Source organism: Tachysurus fulvidraco, chromosome 4 (assembly GCF_022655615.1).
Source record: "Tachysurus fulvidraco isolate hzauxx_2018 chromosome 4, HZAU_PFXX_2.0, whole genome shotgun sequence".
In the NCBI taxonomy this organism is placed as follows: Eukaryota; Metazoa; Chordata; class Actinopteri; order Siluriformes; family Bagridae; genus Tachysurus; species Tachysurus fulvidraco.
In genome coordinates, this window is record NC_062521.1 from 18,727,347 (window position 1) to 18,748,421 (window position 21,075).

The window sequence follows — 21,075 nt, forward strand, 5'->3', positions numbered from 1 at the left end:
TATATATATATATATATATATATATATATATATACAATGCTGTTGTAGGTAGTTTATCATGTTTTTTGATAGGCATGTACATAGGTTCTTACCACCTATGCAGTCCACTGTCAATATTTGGTACATTTTAAAGGAAATTATTTCCATCTAGCAGAGAGCTACACTGCTCAGTTAGTCCCTCTGGGGGAACCATTCAAGTCTCTATGCAAACCGTGCACAACTAAGGGTTTCCCTTTCAGACAGGGTTCTAAGATTCTAAAACTTAGCTTATGCCTTGAGTTATCTATATGAAGAACTCATAAGATACCCATTATCATAAGAGTTAAACTGAATATTAAATTGGTGGTTTATGAAAACATTTATTAATCCTGGGCCTTGGGTCCTGTCCGAGTAGTGATTCTCTCTCTCTCTCTCTCTCTCTCTCTCTCTCTCTCTCTCTCTCTCTCTCTCTCTCTCTCACTCTCACTCTCACTCTCTCTCGCTCAAGACTACAAATAAAGTACAATAAACATACAAAACCTATCCAGCATACAAACCACACAGAAGTCATTCATATATTTATTCATAATTTGTATACAATCTCACTAAGACGAAGAAGAACAAATTTGTCATTGGACAGGTAGATTATCCATATGCCCTGCATAGGCTTTTGGCTGAATATTGACCATACTATTTTAGGTTGTCATTGCATCTGCTCATGATTTCATACTTTTGAGTTGACCCAGAAATAACTGCTGAAAGACTTTAAGGTATGCATGAGCAGCAGTTTCTTTTAGTTTGCCAAGCATTCTTTATTGTATGGAACAATTTTTGGCATAAATTACACAATACACAAGATTAATAACATTAAATAATTTAAACAAATAATAATTTAAAAAGACATGCACACTACGCAGGAGTTTAAAAGTTTGCTGCTGCTAGACTATTCAAAACAGTTCACATTTCTGTGTGATGTGAGTAAACAGTAGAAAGTACAGAAAATCAGGCCTTATTGTGCCCTCTAGTTGAAAGGAAAAGTTAGTGCACATGTAGTGTCATTTTCCCTTTGGGTCAGACACTTCATCCACCCAGCACATACAGCATATACTGTCTGTCTGTCTGTCTGTCTGTCTGTCTGTCTGTCTGTCTGTCTGTCTCTCTCTCTCTTTCTCTCACTCACTCACACACACACACACACACACACACACACACACACACACACACACACACACACACACAAACAATGAATGCCTGATTTATCCTGGACATGTCCACAGTGGGTCAGGAGCCTTTACTGGGTTTTCTGGGTTGTGGTGTGGTGCAGACAGGATCTCCTGCACACCCTGCACACCTTATTGCTACTGCTACATTTTTGGTAGGTGGTAGGAAACCAGAAAACCCAGAGGAAACCCACAAAGGCACATAAAGAATGTGCACTGAATCTCTGAGAGTACTCTAAGCTCATAGTCAAATTGGGGATCATGCAGCTGTAAAAAGGCATTGCCTAAATAATAAATACATAAAACATAATCCTGTAAAAAAAAATTGTTGCACATAATGCTGCATGTGACAAGATATTTATTGTTGATTATTTTTTTTTAGATCTGATCATCAGTATAAAAACTTACTTTTATTACTGAAATGAAGCTATTATGAAAATAGTAAATATAAATAACCTGTCTAGCAATGCACAACACAGTCCACAATTATTTCAACGGAAAAAGGTTTTATAAAAACTAAAATCTACAAGATATTCCACATTTCCTATGCAACCAGCCAGTTCAGCAGATTTTTTGTTAACAAAGACAGTGTTAGTATAGCTGAGTGTGTAGTTTCACAACTTCCAACATCCTGTTTAAATCAGAAACTTGTGTTACTTTTTTGGTCTATATAAAGGGAAGTTTATACACGATATGGCCAGAAACATGTACACATGACCATCACACACATATATGTGCCCATACCATATAATGGGCATTAACACAGAGTTGGTCCCCACTTAAAGCACAGGTATAAGTGCAACTGCTTTTTTGTCTGGAAAGACTTTTCACTAGATTCTGGAATGTGGTTGTGGGTATTTGAGCTCAAAAGTTGGACAGTGATGCCAAGGCCTGGTGTGCAAAACTCAATTGGTGCTTCCAATTTTGCGGTGACAGTGAGTGGTAAAAAACACAAATAGGTGTCCTAGTCAGGTGTCCACATACAGTGTAGCTATAATAATATAGTGTAGAATAACTAACTACCTACCTTTGGTCATATAATGTAGCTATAATTATAGATAATTACTTTTAGGTTGTTTGCAAGACAATGTTGTAAAATTAGTTCCGTGTCATTTTTTGTGTCAAACAGTTAACAATGACATAAAACAATATTCATGAATAGCAACAGTCTCTGAAGTTGCATCATTTCATCTTCAAGCGTAAGAGGGTAAAGCGCGTGCGCAGTGATGGACAGCCCATTGGAGCACATGCAAGTCGCGCCGGTAACACGGTCTTTCTTGCGCTTTTACTCGCATTGTGCGCGCACACTTCCTTTGAGACTAGGATATATAACGTAATCTGTTCTCTTTAGAATATAGATAGTCATAAACAGGTCTCCAGCCTCATATCTGTTACTTAGAAAACAGTTTGAATCTTTTTTTAATCATGACGGAGAAGAAAAGCGAAATTAACGGGCACGCGGTGTCCGAGACCTTAATTCCAGACGTCTCCGGGAAATCAGAGAAGAGGAATTTCAAAGATAAATTAATGTCTTTTTTACGTAGAAACCTTGTAGTGATTCTGACGGTGTCCGGGGTCCTTGTGGGCGTCGGGCTTGGCGTAATGGTCCGCAAAATGAACCTGACACGAGCGCAGATGACTTACTTCGCGTTTCCCGGTGAGATGCTGCTGAGGATGCTGAAGATGATCATCCTGCCTCTCGTGGTGTGCAGCCTAATCTCGGGCGCTGCCAGCCTGGACACTCGCTCCCTGGGGAAACTCGGAGGCATCGCCGTGTCCTACTTTTTGGTCACCACGCTCATAGCCTCGTCCATCGGCGTCGCCCTGGCTTTCCTCATCAAGCCCGGGGTAGGCGCTGGAGCGCTTAACACCAACGACCTGGCGCTGGAGAGCGTCAGCAACAACAAGGAGACAACCGACTCGTTCTTAGATCTAGCAAGGTACTGGTTTTAGCAGACATGCTCTGGTTATAATATCTACACTTAAGGCAAAAGTGTGCATAACTTTGTAAAAAAAAAAAATGGAAATGATAAAACCAGAAAAAGGTATTTAAAACATTTGTTAAGAGATTTACATATCATTGCTTCTTTTATTATGCCAGGGAAAGGCAAAACAGTTGAAAACAATGGAAATTAAATTTAAGGATTTGATATGTACGTTAATTGTGCTCGAAACTAACCACTTTTAGGTGTCCTGCAGTTTTTGGATGGTTTCTTACACTTTCTCAGTTACATTTTTTTAGACCACAATAGTGTAGTAGGGATGTGGTTAAGGTGTTGGACTACTGATCAGAAGAGTTCAAATCTGATGAGTTCAAATCCCAGGTCCACCAAGCTGCCACTGCTGGGCCCCTGGGCAAGGCCCTTAACCCTCAATTGCTCAGTTTTATAAATTTAAATAAAAATGCAAGTCACTCTGGATAAGGGTGTCTGCTAAATGACAGAAATGTAGTCAGAAATTAACTTTGGGGGCTTGAGGGGGACACCTGAAAGTGAAAGACACGAGTTGACTATATTAATAACTTCACCATAGGGGAAACAACATATCTTATTAAACCTTTTTTTTTCTCTAACACTAGTGCTTTATCAGCTGTCATCGCCATATCCCGTTACTCGTAAAACCCGAGTCTGGTTTTAACACAAATGATTTTGATTGGTTAATCCTGTTTTTCTTCCTAACAGCCGCTAGCCAATGATGTGTGATTAAACAAATTAAGGAACAAAGTTTGAGATGTTAAATGTGGAATCGCTCTGTTGACCTTTTATGAGCAGTTTTAGCTTAATTACTGATCAGTTTTAGATGATATTAAATTGTGCTATAACAATGTTTATAAAACTTGTTATAATGGTGAGTTTTATGGTAATCAACCAAATAAGCATTTGGAACTGGTACTTCTTTGTACCATTATGTCTAAACCTGATATGTTTTCTCTCCTGGTCCAGTTCTGTAAAAGGTCACAGGTTTCTGTTTTTAGGTCTTGTGAACACTGTATTCTTGATTCTCCAGACTGCTCAGAGCAAAATGCTTGAAACTCTGAGCCAGAACTTTTTGAGATAACTTTGTTTGTTTAAACCCAAAATCCCACATGCCACTAAATAATAAAGTTTAAAGCAAATTGGATTTTAATAATGTACTAATAGTATGGGAAATTATACACCTATATACAGTGTATGTTATAGCATCAAGTCTCAGTCACAGACCAGCAGCATTAGTCATCGTTTGCACAGGTTGAGCACCTCACTCTACCTTCAGGAGATTTGCTAAGAGTAACTCATTTTCAGGTGCAGAAGTTTGACAGTCCCAAAAGGGTTTGCTGTCTGCCATCTGCACCCAGAAATGGTTTTCTATGTTTGGGAGAGGTTAGGTGAGGTGCAGATAGAAAACCACAGAAATACATAGCAATACAGATTCTGCACTTGGCTCTAACATACTGTAGCCAGTAAGTCCTTGGATTTCAATAATGCTTTCACTATTATTTGGATCTCCCTAAGCAGATCTACTGTCACTCTCAATTAGATCATCTGTGCCTGTGGATTTGACCACTTGTAATGAATTGCCAACTGAAGACTGTACTCTAGCAGTACAGGGAACTCTCTAAGAGCCCTTAGTGCACAGGTCTTGAATGCCCTTACAGTGATGCTTAACCAGGAATGGTGTGCACCTCATTGGTTGTAAAGACCACATTTTTGGGAATGCTTGACCGCAGCAATGTCTCCATCTATGGTAAAGCAGCCAAAAAAGGGTCAGGGTAATACATTCCCTGACAATATTTCTCACCTCACATGTGTTGTTGGTATTGTTTTGTGAATAATGAAGGTGAGCCTGCAGAGTGTTACTTGCTGATTTAACGATTTGCCGATAACGATTTAAACAAGCTAGGTTAACTGTAAAATGTTTAATGAACAGTTCAAGCACTGGGTGGACAGAAAGTAAACACACAGCTGGCCAAACAAACGTATGGGTTACTGTGGGCTTTAGTCCATTTGTCGGGGAAAAACTGATGGTGTTACACTTCATGACCAGGTGGAGAGTATAAGAGCCTCATAAATGACACCTGTTGTGACAATTCAACCTGACTAAACTTTGCCTTTGTGACTTTGGGAATTAATACATTTTTTTATGTTGTTTCTTTTGTTTTCGCCAAAGCAATTTTAGTTAAAATTGGTGATGGTTTTATAACATTACCTTTGTGCAAAAGGCTTCAATTATGTAATTCAAATTGAATGCATCTCTATATTAATGGGTTAAAACAGATAACAACCTATTTTACCTTTGTCCACTGGGTCAACAGATTAATCTGCTTATGTAACATGATTCTGAGAACATGTTTCAGGGTGTTTTAGTTAAGCTGAAATAAATTTGCATAATTTAAGACTCGTACATTACATATGACATGTAAAAAGTTATTGTTTTTACAGAAAAAAAGTGTGGCAACCCATTGCATAATATTGAGAGAGCAAGTCATGTGTATTATATACAGCACTGCTGCCTAGTGATAATTCAGAGAAGAAGCAGTAGAAGTACTGTATGTTTTAATGTGCATCACTTTTTATTTCTTCACAGAAACCTCTTTCCCTCTAACCTGGTGGCGGCTGCTTTCCGCTCAGTGAGTACCTTTCTTCCTTCCTTTTGACAGTTCAACTCAGTCTGTTAACAAAGTATACAAAATCCATACTCCAGTAGCATCAGTTTAGCGTTGGTATTTATTGCCACTCTCAAACCTCAGTCCCTCCATATTAACAGACCTACAGTGCTTAATGAAGAGTCTCTGACTGGTGTGAGCTTTTTTCTCTTTGCCTAATAAATATCTATCATGCTTTCTCTCACCATTAAATACTGCCCATTCGTTGCCATAGCAAGTGTATTCCATTCTCTGATGCCTGGCAACCTGGCATGCTTTACTAGGATGTAGTACATGGCTGGCTGCTCAGGCTTGTGAGTTTTACAGAAGGCGGTAAAAGGGTCACAGGGTTGTGTTAGGGGTGGAAAATAATGTCACCAGGCACAATGGGGAATGTGTACAGCTGAGTGTGCAATGCCCTCACAGACTCTGGCCTGAGTCAGTCATACAGATACCTGTAACAAAATAAGTTAAACCAGTGTAAATGAAAAAATAAACTATGTACCATACCTAAATTCCAGTAGCCAAGACACAGATATGAAGTTGATGCATTAAAAATAAAATTCAGCCTCCGTTCCTATTCTAATGAAAACTGAATTCAACGTGAACTGAATTCATGTCAAACTCATATCTTTATTGATAGCCTAATTGGTGGTTAAAAGACTTATGGGTCAGATAGTCAGGTTATAGTCAGAGAGACTCATTATTATCCACCTTGAAAGATTAAATAACAATGAATATTTGTAGATGTTCAAACCTGTGGTTTATATATTACCCAATAAATAGGGCATGCTGGGAGACCACAGCTGACATAAGTTCTGAACAAGAGGAGCCTCTGAGTAGCAGCGTCATTGTCCATGTGTTTGCCAGTTGGCAGGTTCTTTTCAGCTGTGTTTTAAATGAGGCTTTTGTAGATTTCTGGAGAGAATTAATTGAATCATGGAGATATCCTCACTTCACAGCTCACAGAAATGTCAATAAGTTGAAATTTAAAGTTATGGATAATATAGGCAGGGATGTCTATTATATATTGCTATATTTATAAACATTCAATAATCTCATCTTTTTGTTGTAGTATGCTACTGACTACAAGAAGATCGCAGTGGGAAACACAACAAATGGGACTGTACTCTATCAAAAGGTATCCATTTTCTTTGCAAGTTATGTAAACAGACATACCATCATTATATTATTCCACAGCATTCTGATTGCTGTTACTAACATATTCATATTCATTTTCTAATTTTTGTTGTTAGCCAAATAATGTACTGTGGGCTTTTTTTTTTTTATATGAAACAATGTGATATACAGTGACATATGCCTCGCAACACAGAAATAATCTGGTGATGTTAAGCATGCTCTGTATTCTTTTTACCAAAATTATTATTATTTATTATTTGTATTATACAGTTGCCACAATTTATGAAAAAAATCATGTTCATACTGTTTGGAATTAAGGCAATAAAATGTGATGTTTTTTAAGATGCAGAATTTGCAAACATATTTTGTTCTTCCTATGATAAACACAGGATAGGCTTTTTCAGCCTCCATCTGAGTTGTAGTGCCTAAATGTTAGGCTTCACTTCACTGAATATCAAAGCCTATAATCAGTTTTTTGAGGTTTCTGGCACAGGCCTTTCTTTGATTCCGTGAGAACCTTTTCCATGTTTGTGCGGACTGTTTGGCAGCTCTGAATACACATGGTGTTTGTTTGCATGCTGCATAGTTGCTACAGATGCACTTGCCACTCTTCAGCACCAAAAACACTTGAACAGCTGGAGATGGCAAGTCTTTCCAGAAGAGCTTTAGATATTATGTATTTCAGAACAGCAGCATTAAACTTTATTGGGACACAAAGGTCTTTCCAGGTAAAACGATTGTTTCTTTCTTCCTTCAAATCTTTCAGTAGTAATTATTATTATGTTTATTCACCATGTTTACATAAAAAGAAGAAAAATAGTTTTTGATTTATAATACTTTGTGAATATTCAGCAGAAATCGGTTATTTCATTATTCATGTCAGGCATACATGAGATAAGCATGAGTCTCAAGGAGTCTGGTATTTGGGGAATTGCCAATGTGGTCCCTTCAACATTCTCATTCATATGTGAATGCTTTAACCCGTTCCCATGTAAAACTATTGGAAAGCAGGGATCTTTTGGGGGCTACTTACCAGAGGTGGGTAGAGTAGCCAAAAATTGTACTCAAGTAAAAGTACTGCTATTTCAGAATAATATGACTCAAGTAAAAGTAAAAAGTAGACATCCAAATAATTACTTGTATAAGAGTAAAAAAGTACTTGGTGAACAAAACTACTCAAGTACTGAGTAACTGTTGAGGAACGTCCGATTTATTTTTTAACTCAAGGCAACAATCAGGCAGACAAAAATACAAAATAATCTTTAGGCAAATTATGGCTCATCCAATCAGTAAAATAAATTAAAATTAATTAATTACAGAGTAGCTTAAATTAAAATAATTCAGGTAAATTCAAATTAAATAAATAATTTAATAATAATAAATAAAAAATAAATACGCACAAGTAACACAAATTTCCAAACCTTTATACTTTTTTACCAGGCAGAACTAGAACGAGGCAGCCCATAAATTCTCATAAACTGTGTGTGTGTGTCTCCAGTGACCGAACAACAGAAGGAAACACACATTTCATACCAAGCATGCTGAACAGAAAACTGTACACCCGTCAACGTAAAATGTGTGTGTGCGTGTGTGAAAGCATGCAGAAACAAACTATTTCACCAAAAAAATCACTCGGTGATGTCACTATTAAACTTCACCGTCTGCATTACCGACGGTTTGTGTTGCTAACTAACCCGTCCCGCCGCTCAGATTGAGTATGGTAACGTGATGAGACTGCACAACTACGTTTGATTGGTGAAACACAGTCACGTGGTAGAGCCTTAGCTGAAGTTTCTCTCTCTGTCAAAAAATTGCGTAGAATACCAAAGAGGTAAAAAGAAAATGTAGCAGAGTGAGAGTACAGTTTCTTCTTCACAAAGAAACTGCCCACCTCTGCTACTACCCACCTCTGCTACTTACCCATACTAAAAACAATTGGAGGAACTGGCAGAGCAACATGGTCTAACATTTTTATTCACACAGTCTGTTTGTATGAAATTAAACTAAAGCATGAGCATGAGCTCAGGTTGTGTGTAGAGCAAAGACGTCAATCAGTGAAAATTCCATTTAAATAGATTAACACTGTTCTGCTGTCCTGTATGCACATTAAGAATTGAATTTATCCACCATTAAATAATTGTTTAATAAATAATTCATTGTTTTAAAAAATTTGATTAATTATGTATATAATTTATATATTCTTTATTGGAACTTCCAGTTTTTCATAAATAGCTACATTTCAGTGAACTGCTATCTAAAAGATCTGTAAGTGAGACAGGGTTTCAGTGTTTATGTTATTTTAAGAATACTGTGCAACATGTCTGTGAAAATAACCAAATACACTCCTCTGTATAGCCTTCCACTTGTTATACCAGGATGAACATTTGTCCATGACACAGATGATGTTTAAACATTGGGGTGAGACAACAAGAAAAAACACTGCTCTTTGAATTTGCTCTTTGGTTTGGTTGTTTGTTTTTAAGGTCTTCTGTTTTGAAAGCAAAAAAGTTCAAATAGGATCACTTGTGCTGTTTTGCTGTAAGCAGTCAATCCAGTGCATAATGGGCACAAAATATATCAAAATATATGTCGATATATTGACATTCCCAGTGCTGTAGATGGTTATAAAAACACGAAGTTAGGGATACTATTACTAAAATGCTGCAGGCACTACCACTGAGAGGAGAAATGATAACAGAAAAAAAATACTAAATTCCAAAATAAACAAAAGAAGACATGTAATATTCTTGAAGGCAAGTGAAGGTCTATATTTACAGTACATTCAGAATTATTTTTAATCACATTTATAATGTGATTGAAATTATCTTAACATGCTTTGATTAGTTTATCTCACTGCGTTTTTTTTGTGAAAGTAAGCAACTTGAACAAGGCTGATATCTCAAGAACTATGTGGTTGGTTGCAGGTGCCAGTGGGAACAGAAGCAGATGGGATGAACATTCTTGGCTTGGTTCTATTTGCTATGGTGTTTGGAGTGGCCTTGAGAAAGCTAGGAGCTGAAGGGGAGGAGCTCATACGTTTCTTTAATGCTTTCAATGAAGCCACTATGGTACTGGTATCTTGGATCATGTGGTGAGTGCCTTGATTTTTGTGCAGAACTGACCCCAGTCCACTTGTTGTCTCAAAAAAACTTTCTGAAATGAATCATTCTCAACGAGAGATTTGCCTTAGAGTAGCTTACAAACAGTTTCATTCAGGTTGTCTTATTGCATGGTATGGAGAAAATTATTTTGAATGATTTAAATGTACTTTAGAGACGATTTACAGCAAATAAATATGCATTTGCCAAAGGCCCACAGTCTTTTTCATTATTTGTTCCTGCTTTTTTTGTTTTTGTTTGTTTGTTTACATTGTTTTGGGAAGAAAGTCGCTGCATACATGTATGGCTCACGGACATTAAACACTTAATAGCCATAAATTGGCAGATAAACTCTTAAAATGTAAATAATTTATGATAATACAACATATCCTGTTATACAGTATAACAATGTGTCTTACAGGTATGTACCAGTTGGCATCATGTTCCTCGTAGGCAGTAAGATTGTGGAGATGGAGGATGTGGTTCTGCTTGTCACCAGCTTAGGAAAATACATCTTTGCCTCAATCTTGGGCCACATTATTCATGGTGGCATTGTCTTACCTCTTATCTACTTTGGGCTCACCCGCAAAAACCCCTTCAGCTTCCTCTCTGGCCTGATCACACCTTTTACCACAGCATTCGCTACCTGTTCCAGGTAATTCCTTTTGTGTTTGTTGCATTGTGTACAGTGTTCAAGTTATCTTTGCCCAAACACAAGTCTAATAGGAGCTCAGATTTCAATCCATACTGTGATCTGTATATTCAACTTATTTGCATGCTTTGGAGTTTACACCACAACATTACCCAGATGTTGGCTTCATTTGATTGGAAATGTAAGCTTTGGCAATGTGTCTTCATCTGTTCCCAGAGAAAATAGAGATCTTTTATTTATTAGGATCATTTAAGGTTGAGCTCTAGGTCCTGTTGCATTTTTTTTTTTAATTAATTTTAATTAATTAATCTTTATGATTAATTTAAACTGTAAACTGATTATAAGGAAGTGGGTAGTGTTGCAGGTTTATGTGTCCATGAGCTCTCAGTGTACTATTCATCTCTGTTGTCTGTCATTGTTTTCATTTTGACTTGTATTTTCTGCTTTCTCAGCTCAGCAACATTGCCCTCCATGATAAAATGTGTTGAGGAGAACAATGGTGTGGATAAAAGGATTAGCCGTTTTATCCTGCCAATCGGAGCTACTGTAAACATGGATGGAGCCGCTATCTTCCAGTGCGTTGCTGCCGTGTTCATTGCCCAGCTCAATAATGTCGACCTCAATGCAGGCCAGATCTTCACTATTCTGTAAGTGCATTACTGAAGGCATAACATCTGACAGAGTAACCACGCCTATAAATAGACACAGAGAATGTGTTCTTGGCAGCTTTCCTGTCCCACGAGTTAAAATAACCCATACAGGCTCTATCTTAGGCCAACCCAGTGCTATTAAGAGTGATCTACTTTTAACTAGCACAGGTTGCTTCTCAGATTCTTTAACTCCTGCTAGCTCTGAGAGATACCACAAAGGTTAGGCACTAATTACTTGTATGTTTATTCATTTGTTTAATATTTTTGTGATATAAAGTGAATTCAAATTGAGATAGAATGGAGTCTAAGCGGCTGAGGGTTAAGGGCCATACTCAAGAGCCCAACAGTGACTCCTGGGCAGTCGTGGGATTTTAACTCAAATTGTCAATCAGTTGTTTAAAACATTAAAAACTTCCCCTACCCTGAGACAATGAAAGTGAAAGAGATTTTTCTATCCTTCTTGCAGTGTGACAGCAACAGCATCCAGTGTTGGAGCAGCAGGCATTCCAGCTGGAGGAATCATCACCATCGCAATTATTTTGGAAGCAATCGGCCTGCCTACCAATGATCTGTCACTAATGCTGGCTGTGGACTGGATTGTGTAAGAAATCTTGTATTACATAAAGTTCATTACTCCCTGCTGCACATAAATTATTGCAATATGCATAAATTCTTAAAGTACAGCTGCAGACACTTATTTTTCAGTGTGATGTCTTGCTCTCCTTAAATGTCATGTGTGATTTAACACATGCTTGAGGATTTAGTAACACGTTATTTATATATCGGTATTTTGTGCATGTCTGTCTGTCTGCCTGTCTGCATTCACATTCTTTTTTCAGGGATCGTACCACGACTGTGGTAAATGTGGAAGGTGATGCTCTGGGTGCTGGGATCTTGCACCATATAAATGAGAAGGAGATGAAAAAGCAAAAACATTTGGTAAAGCAGCAGGAAGAGGAGGAGTTAAAGGAGGTTAAAGTGGAAGCTGTGGCTAATGTCCAGGCTGAAGAGGAGACCTCACCTCTCGTCACACAACAAAAACTGGTTCATGACCGCTCACATAACTCTGCTGATGAAAAGAATGGTGTGGAGTCCATGTTCTAACCTACTTTCTTTTAACCACTGAAAGAAGTTTATAAATTCAAAGCATTTCCAAAATCAATCCTTGCTTTTTCCTTTCTAAAATCTGGGAATATGGGCCATAAGTCCTGTTACTGTATATCTGTTTTGTGCACAATAAGTACAATAGTATGGATGAGACAGTAAAATGATGGTTATATTCATACCATTTTTATTGTGCCAAAACATTTATATTAATCTCTTTGGGAAACAATTTCCAGTTTTTACATGTCTAAACGGAGAATATTCCCTATTTCGAGTAGCTGTTAAAGATAGTGAAGAGAATCATTTACAGAATGACCTCTTTCACTGGCTTTATTTATTTGCTGTGTCTTTACCTCACCGGTAAAACATTAACGATTTTGAAGATGGATAAGAAAACATTTTCTGTAAATATTTGTTTCACTAATGGCTTAATGTCTTATCACAGGCCAGTTGAGTCTGGTCTTGGGACACTGAGATTTGATGGAGCCTGCATTGCAAAGTGACTATCTGAATATGTATTTTGGCACTTGATTTTATTGGTTTCTAAGAAAAAGGTCATAATCATAAGAAAAGTGTCATTGAATATACTCCATTTGTGCTCCATGCTGACATTTAATGTCCGGTGGGTGTCACAGAAATGCTATTATGGTAAGATAATATATTGACACCCAGTGTTATAAATGTAAAAATACTGTAATTTTTTTCCTTATTCTTATGTTCAGCTGTTACAGTTCAGTACATTCAGTAGACCACTGATTGACGAAAGAAAATCTGTTGTGTTTAGATTTCAGTATTGATTTGCAACTAAATGTGAAGTAATTCAGTTTAAGGCGTTTTTTAAATATTGATTTTAAATGTGTTATGTGAATTATTAGTGATAGGTAAGCTCGTGATTTTGCATAATTCCTTATAATTTTGTTACTTTTATACAAAATTTGTTAAACAGATTTTTCTTAATCTATATGTTAAGATCATTGGATGCCAAATTGGCAACATGTGTTATTGGCTGGTTTAACGTTAATACTTATTACTTGTTAATGAGATATTACCGGTACATACAGGAATACGCTATTCAATCTCAAACTGTGACCTAACTATGTAATTACTACTGATTTCTTTCTTATCTGTGTCTTTACGTAATTAAATGAAAAGCAAAGTGGCCTGGTTTTTTTGTTGTTGTTTTTTTTTTGTTTTGTTTTTTTGTGGTGTTGCACACAATGAACAATTATGTCAGTGTTTTCATGTTTTCACATTTAAAATGTGAAACTGTAAGGAAAAAAAACCCATATGTGTCCCCATATGTCAGTGTGTATATAATACAAATTTACATTCTCAAGGAAAAAATGGCCACTTAACGGGATTATACCTTGTCTCTGGAATGGTAATGTAAACTGCTTCGTAATCTAGAATCTTTTCTCAAGAAATGTGAGTCACAAATGTGATTGTGAGTAAAATATTATTTAATGATTTTTGAGATTTTCTTATGTACATTTATATAAATATTCAGACTTTCTCAGTATATGGGAAGTTATATGCACGACACTGCATTTGACCTACATAATGTAGTATTATAATAATTATCATAATAATTAACCATAATTTCAGACTACATGAATATATACAAAAGTAAATAACACAAAAGAAGTAAAGAGGAACCTCAGCGTTCCGGTTGTCGGCCACTGGAGAAGGCTGATGTTTCTATTGGTTGGCTGCTTCGGGCTTTTCCGCTGTTTCCGCTTGGCTTTAATAGGAACCGTTTTACTACCGAACTAAACCGTATTTTAACTGTTGATCGATTACGCGCTATATATGCGTCTGGATTTCATATAGGCTACACTGGGCTTATAAACTTCTACGCTACATTGGAGAGAAAAGGTATTTACACTGTATTATTAGCTTACATAAAATGGCTGCCTTCTTACATGAAGATTGTCTTTGTGATCATCAGAAGCGGTATAACATTTAGTGCAGGCTGACGCTCATTATAAATGACGCTATATGTAATTGTCTCACTTTGTCACCAATAACTTGATAGTTTGTTGCTGCTGGTAAAAAAAGATACCCACAGCTTTTCTCGACAGAAGATGTTTCTTTGTTAACCATTTAGTCATGTAGTAACAGATAATACCAGTTTTCTATCATCAGATATTTAGGACTTTATTGCTAATTATTTATAACTATTAATCAGAAAAGCTTTTTCCCTGCAGACTTTCTGTATTGTGTGTTTTTAAAAGCGTGTATTATGTCTAAATAAATAATGTGGAAGGTTAAATATTTAAAATGCAACTCAAACAGGTGGATCCTTCTGGTGAGAAGCTTCAGGAATAACTATAAATCTGAAATACTGATTTCTACACTGAAATATACTGAAGTATTTGATTGGTCAGTTTCTAAACCGTTGGGCTTTCATGCACAGATTTATGCACCACACAATCTAAGTGTTGATTTAAGTTCAAGAGAACAGCGTGAACACTAAGAGGTAAGTCACTGGATTGCACTGCATTTTGGTTCAGTGCTCTCAGGCTGTAGTTGCCACGGTGGTGTCCAAACATGCAGGCCTATATGTGATAGAGTATGAGTGTGATAGAGTGATTGTGGATGGGAACACAATAGGGACATATTACAACACCATCATGAGATTTATTACATATGCAGCATTTAAAGTTTCACATTAACATTTAGACTATAGATCCAATGTCAAGCCTTCAAATATCAATAGCATTACCAAGTCAAGAGTCAAGTCAAGAAACTTTTATTGTCATTTCAACCATATATAGCTGTTGCAGTACACAATGAAATGAGACAATGTTTCTCCAGAACCAGGGTGCTACAGTACATAAAAGCAAAAGGCAGAGCTAAGGACTAGCAAGTAAGTCTTAGCCACATAAAGTGCAACTGTGCAACCTGGTACAAACAGTGCAGGACAAGGCAGACAAGACAGTGCAGGACAAAAGATGCTGCAGACAAAAAATTACAAAACAGTGACAAAAGACAATACACAAAAGACAGTAGAAACAGTGCCATACAGTGTAAATACTGTATGTTCAAACAATATTGTGTGTTCAGAAATACTAGAATGTTATAGCAGCAATTGAATCTGGAGTGGCCTCTGCATGCTGCTGCATGTTACCACAACCAAACATTCACAGTTTTCACTCTTTGTTTTACTTTGTTTTCATTCATTCATTCATTCATTCATCCATCCATCCATCCATCCATTCATTCATTCATTCAGTTTCTGCAACCAATTTATCTTTGTCATAGTTACAACCGGAACTTGGAATACTGAGCACAAAGCTGGGATGGGAAACCAGTATACACACACATTCACATGCTTGTTCACACATGGCAAGTTAGCATAGTCAATCCACTTTCCAGTTCGAAAAATCTGAGAATACATATTGATAGGTTTGATAGGTTTAAATTAGTTCATAATAAAAATGCACTGCAATTGGATTTGATGTTGATAAATATATGCAATATACATAGCAGACACATGCATTTGATTGTGAATAAAAAGCTGTTCATTATTTTCAGTGTTTTATAATTTTTTATTTATATTCATCTTCAGACTTTCTTTATTTACTGTTTTCTGTGTTGGTTTCCTGGAACATTCTTGGCAGATTGTGGCAGTGTACAAAGAGAAATTTTAATCTTCAATAGCAGGCAAGCCTGAGCATGTACTCTCTATTGGTTTACTGTACCATATCAAGTACCAGCCGCATCACTGCATTTAACTAAGCTTATTTTGCTTTTCACATGCAATGTCCTGTGGATTTATAGGTTTACTATGTGTTTCTAAATAATGGTACTTTTTGAAGTATGTACGTATCTTCAGCTGATGTTGACTCCTTACATTTGATCACCCTATTTTGACAGTTTATCTATCTGAGAACAAATGGGGGTTTTGGTGTGTTCCTGTGGCTTTGGGAATTGACTAAGCTTTATCAGACACTTTGTCTCTAATGGAGCAGAGGAACTATGGGACACGAAAGAGCAGGATCCCAGCTTTTATTCGCAGTGGCTACACAAGTCGTCTCACAGAGGAAACCTGTGACACATCAAAGTCACTGCGTGAACAGGACGCTAAGGACTTCAACAGAGAGGGTGGTGCTAGCAGAAAAACTGTTACCATGGCACCTACTTCTAGGTACATGACAGGCAGGAGCTTGTACAAGGCCCGAAAGCCACTGATCTCAACAGAGCACCAGATTTCAATCCTAAAGAATCCTCTCACACATGAGTACTCAGAAAGGGTAAGTTGAAAGTCGTTAATAATTTTGATTTGTCAGTGTTCTAATGTCTGTTGAATTGATTAATATGTTGCTAAGGATTATGGATCAGCTGGTGTATATCTAGGATTTTGTACCTTGGTATTTGCATTATTGTAGCAAAAACATTTCATTTTTTTAGCAACATATTGAAATCATATTTAATTTCACAGGGCCAGTTGAGTAATTCCAAAAATCGTCAATCACAAGGAGGGACAGGTTCTAACATTTTGGATAGCACAAGTGATCCCCAGATCACTGCATCTTCTCTTTCATCAACCAGGGAAGAAATGTGTGCTTCCTTGAATTTGTCAGAGCTCAGGCTATGTTCTCCTCATGGGGAACCTAATTTCAGCCCTGTTCATTCAGCAAATATAGTTGAAAGTAGGAGCCTTTGTAGTTCCCCTTTAGATGATTTGAGCCTTACAGCCTCATTAAGTCCAAAGTGGACTTCCACCCAGCGTTGTTTTCCTCATTTATACAATTCCCAAACTTGTATATCTAAAAGTACAAACACAAGAGCATACAAGAAAGAGAGACATTCCCTATCTGACACTGGCTTCTCAGTGAGTAACAGCAAGAGATACTTATCTGAGCCTAAACAAATGTCCCACTATCAAAACAATTACTGGGCCTGTGCTATCCCCAGTACCTTACCACCTTCTCCAGACCGTAGGTCTCCCAGCTGGGACCCTGACAAGGAGTATCTGACCCTCCTGGATTACACATACCCTCTAAGGCCCAACAGGACCAATGCCTGGAGTTCAAACAAACACAGGATGCAAACTGATCAACCTTTACAAGACTCTGGTATTGAAGTGGACAGTTTTCTAAGTTCTTCTAGTCTTTCTTTTTTGGACCAGCCTCTTTCTGTATTGAGACAGGATAGATCTGATCAAACTTATAATCAAACATTTGGATTTCAGTGTCCAAATCTGAGGAAATTGGCAGATTCCAAGTCATCAGGTATCAGGGCATCTGGAAGTATGGATTCCTTAATAGAGCAGGTGGGTTTATCATTGGAAAGTCTGGATTGTGGGAAAGACAACTTTTATTATAAGAAATCTGGCATCATTTCTGCATCCAGGTCAGCCCCAACCTTTATCAGGTCCACAAGCATCTTACCCCATGTGGGGTCTCTCGGTGATTGGGATGAGGAGTTTCTCCACTTGCCTGAAAAGCTACAGGAGATTCAGGATCTTTCTCAAAAATTAAAAGACATTACAACACAGATAAGTCAACCAGTCAACAAAAACTGGGAGCCTCTGAAGAGGGAGAGTGCGTCTTCATTAGTACAGGTGGATAAACTGGCAGCTGAGGCCACTTGTGTGCAAGGGTCTACTGAAGATGTTCCTCTCACTGTGCAGATGGAAGGACTGGATACTAGACTACAGGCAGCCAGCCATCAAGTGATTGATGTGAAAGCCATTGTAGATCAGCTGAGTGGAATGTCTTCATACGAGTTAAAGAGGAAGATGGAGACTGATGATGGGGTGGAAGAGACCCAGGTTTCCCTCTTGCAGCACTTACAAGTGAGATGAAATTTTCTGTTGGACTAAATTAACTGCAAGTGTCATGGAAGCTAATGTGACTTCTTTGGTTTCTTGTCAGCTGTTCTGCTCAAATTTACAAAAACTGACTCAGTGGTTGCACAAGGTGGTACAGAAGATGGATGTCCTTTCCCCTCCTTCAGTCGACATTGAGAGTGTTAAAACCTCTCTAGCTGATTATAAGGTCAGTACTATGAACAGCATATGAAATACCTGGATGTATGCATTGTTTGATTTATTATTCAATCATTGAATCAATAAGTGAATTATTTCCAGAGTTTTCAGGAGGAAGTCCAAGCCCACAGGCCACTTACTACAGCTGTCCTCCACACTGGAGAGATTCTTTTGTGCTGTATGAACTCAGCCTCTCCTTGTGAGTCTTTATAATAATAATAATAATAATAATAATAATAATAATAATAATAATAATAATAATAATAATGATCATAATTTATTTTTACATGTATGTATTATGAGGCTAGTCAAATGTGTAATTATATTTTTATGTCTGTTCTGTTAATATCATTTATTAAGCATTTATTATTTGTTTTTCTAAACAGAATTTGTTCAGTTACCAAATTTGACACTGTTACTGTCTATATTTGTTACCCCGTGTTTATCTCTATTGTTTTATTTTCTTGCTAAAAGATATGCCTAATATATGGATCATGGATTAAGTGTTTGTGTTGTGTGGTCATGTTAACAGAACAAACATAGATACATAAAATTTGTAAGTATTTCTGATATTATTTTTTTCGAAAATACTTTTATATTATGAACTTGTATAACATAAAACATTGCTTGTTTTAAACCTCAGTATCTTTTTGATTAAAACAAGTAATATTTTTGAATATAACCATACTTGTATTACACAATTTAGTAAACTGAAAAACTGCACATCTTAGAAAATATCATTATCAAACATGTCAAATTTTAATGGACTAGATGATATGAATAATGGACTAGATGCTATGAATAATGTCGATGATAATTAGCATATTATATCATTTAAGTATCTTAGTCTTATTGATTCAACTTCTGTGACATAGTTCAAGTGCTGTGACAAACAAGTGCTCTTGTTGGTTAATAGCGCCCCCTGTTGAACACAATGTCTTACAAACGTTCTCATATGTACGGTATGTGTCTACGTCAGCACTGAATTCCAAAAACTGTTTGTCATGTTTTTTCCCTGGAAAGATGTATTTTGTTGTGTTAATGAACCTTCGAATGTTTCAAAGTTCTGTTAAAGCTTTTACTTCTTTATTTTGCTGTGTGTGTGGCATAAAGATGTAGCACTCCAGTTGTGAACAAATAGCACACTGCAACTCAATTCCAAAGTTATGTAGGACAGCAATCCAGCTGGAGAATAAGATATACGATATGATATAATGGCAGTTCAGTTTTTTTCCCCATTCCCTTGACATTTCATAACAGTAGAAGCCTTGCACCGCAAATGGGTACATATAAAAACATTCTATGTTATTATAGTCTATTTACCAATCAATCTGTTTAAATAATAACTTTGTTGCCGTATATGCTTTTATTCCTATGGGTGTCCAGTTCTGAAGGACACATTGATGCTTATAGAGAGGCAGTCCCATGTGTTGGAGACTCATTCAGATCACCTTTTCAACTCAATCTTATCCACCATGGACTGTCTCACTGAACCAAACTCTCAGCACAACACTGGTAAGCAATGCTCTATTAAACTCTTGTAAGACAAACCTGTTTGTTGGTTTGTTAAAAGGTTTACATTTGCCATGATGAATCACTGCATAACGATTTATATTGTTCGTTTAGGCAGTTATATAATATATATGAATGATTACCGAGTATTGATTTACATGTGAAATAGATACCAATGTAAATAGATATTGACCTATAATTAGTAGGATGTAATACTCCAAACCTTCATTCTTTTCCCCAACAGAAGAGACATCATTCAGCAGTCAGGATAAGAGTACAGTACAGTAGAGTACAATGTACTAGTGTGCTCAGTTACATGTCTTTCAGGACTTTTACATACAGGTGCTACAGTTGTGTAAGAAATCTGAAGCAAAGCCGTGATTCGAGGTTGATAATCTATTTAATTCTGGTCAGTTATTGTACAGTATTGGTTAATAACAGGTCACTATTAGTATCATGCTTTGACATTTACATTTATGGTTATGTTGTGCATTACTTTTAAACTTTATGTAACTCTATTATGCTATACTTTAAAGACACTTGTATTGCATGTCAACCACAGATGCACTTTTAATTTTGCACATTCACTTTGGACATGTTCAGTTACTGTACATGTACTGTATGTTGCTGTTATAGTGCTAAAAAGGTCACTCAGCGTCATAATAGTATTATTTTGCAACACTGTTACACTGAAATGCTCTCGTGTCCTGGCAGACAACATGATCTCAGGTTATTAGGGCTATTCATTAAGTTTTAATAAGAGCTTACTGATCCTCAATAGCAGCCCTGCAGCTTTAATTTCTACCTGAGCAGGTTACACAGTACACTTCTGTCCAGGCTGCTCAGTGGATGCCTTTTTAAGCACCATGATTTAAGCCCTATATACTGTTATGTATAGTAAAAAAAGAGTACAGTAAGGTTTTCAAACACTCCATGTTAAAATAAAGAATCTATTTTTGGATTATAAACTAATAAAAATCTTTGGTTGTGTTTTTTTTTTGTTAACAAGTAAATAAATTTTGTACAACCTAGTTTTTTGTCCTGTCTTCTATAAATAACAGCATATTTTTAGTTTGTGCTTTTCAATGCGGTGTTGTATACATA

General features: G+C 36.8%; 2 protein-coding genes across 8 annotated transcripts; both read left to right on the forward strand.

Moving 5' to 3' along the window:
- Positions 1-2,434: 2,434 nt before the first annotated feature.
- On the forward strand, positions 2,435-13,623 carry slc1a4 (solute carrier family 1 member 4). 2 transcript variants are annotated; one of them, XM_027175003.2, is made up of 8 exons: positions 2,435-3,139; positions 5,763-5,805; positions 6,896-6,961; positions 9,885-10,051; positions 10,480-10,713; positions 11,163-11,357; positions 11,827-11,961; positions 12,200-13,623. In XM_027175003.2, the coding sequence occupies exons 1-8, from the start codon at positions 2,625-2,627 to the stop codon at positions 12,462-12,464; spliced, it is 1,620 nt and encodes a 539-aa protein (XP_027030804.1). In that variant the 5' UTR covers positions 2,435-2,624; the 3' UTR covers positions 12,465-13,623. The 2 variants fall into 2 exon arrangements, with proteins under 2 accessions (XP_027030804.1, XP_047668635.1); XM_047812679.1 differs by lacking the exons at positions 2,435-3,139; positions 5,763-5,805; positions 6,896-6,961 and adding an exon at positions 7,561-7,688.
- A 503-nt stretch (positions 13,624-14,126) lies between these two features.
- cep68 (centrosomal protein 68) lies at positions 14,127-21,002 on the forward strand. 6 transcript variants are annotated; one of them, XR_003444967.2, is made up of 7 exons: positions 14,127-14,339; positions 16,344-16,720; positions 16,909-18,267; positions 18,347-18,469; positions 18,562-18,658; positions 19,838-19,974; positions 20,216-20,236. XR_003444967.2 is itself a non-coding variant. In XM_027175001.2 (7 exons), exons 2-7 carry the CDS (start codon positions 16,430-16,432, stop codon positions 20,257-20,259), a joined length of 2,043 nt encoding a protein of 680 aa, XP_027030802.1. In that variant the 5' UTR covers positions 14,128-14,339; positions 16,344-16,429; the 3' UTR covers positions 20,260-21,002. The 6 variants fall into 6 exon arrangements, 4 of the variants coding, with proteins under 4 accessions (XP_047668634.1, XP_027030802.1, XP_047668632.1 ...); XR_003444966.2 differs by lacking the exon at positions 20,216-20,236 and adding an exon at positions 18,934-19,015 and having other exon boundaries at positions 19,846-19,974; XM_027175001.2 differs by having other exon boundaries at positions 14,128-14,339; positions 19,846-19,974; positions 20,216-21,002.
- Positions 21,003-21,075: the final 73 nt, after the last annotated feature.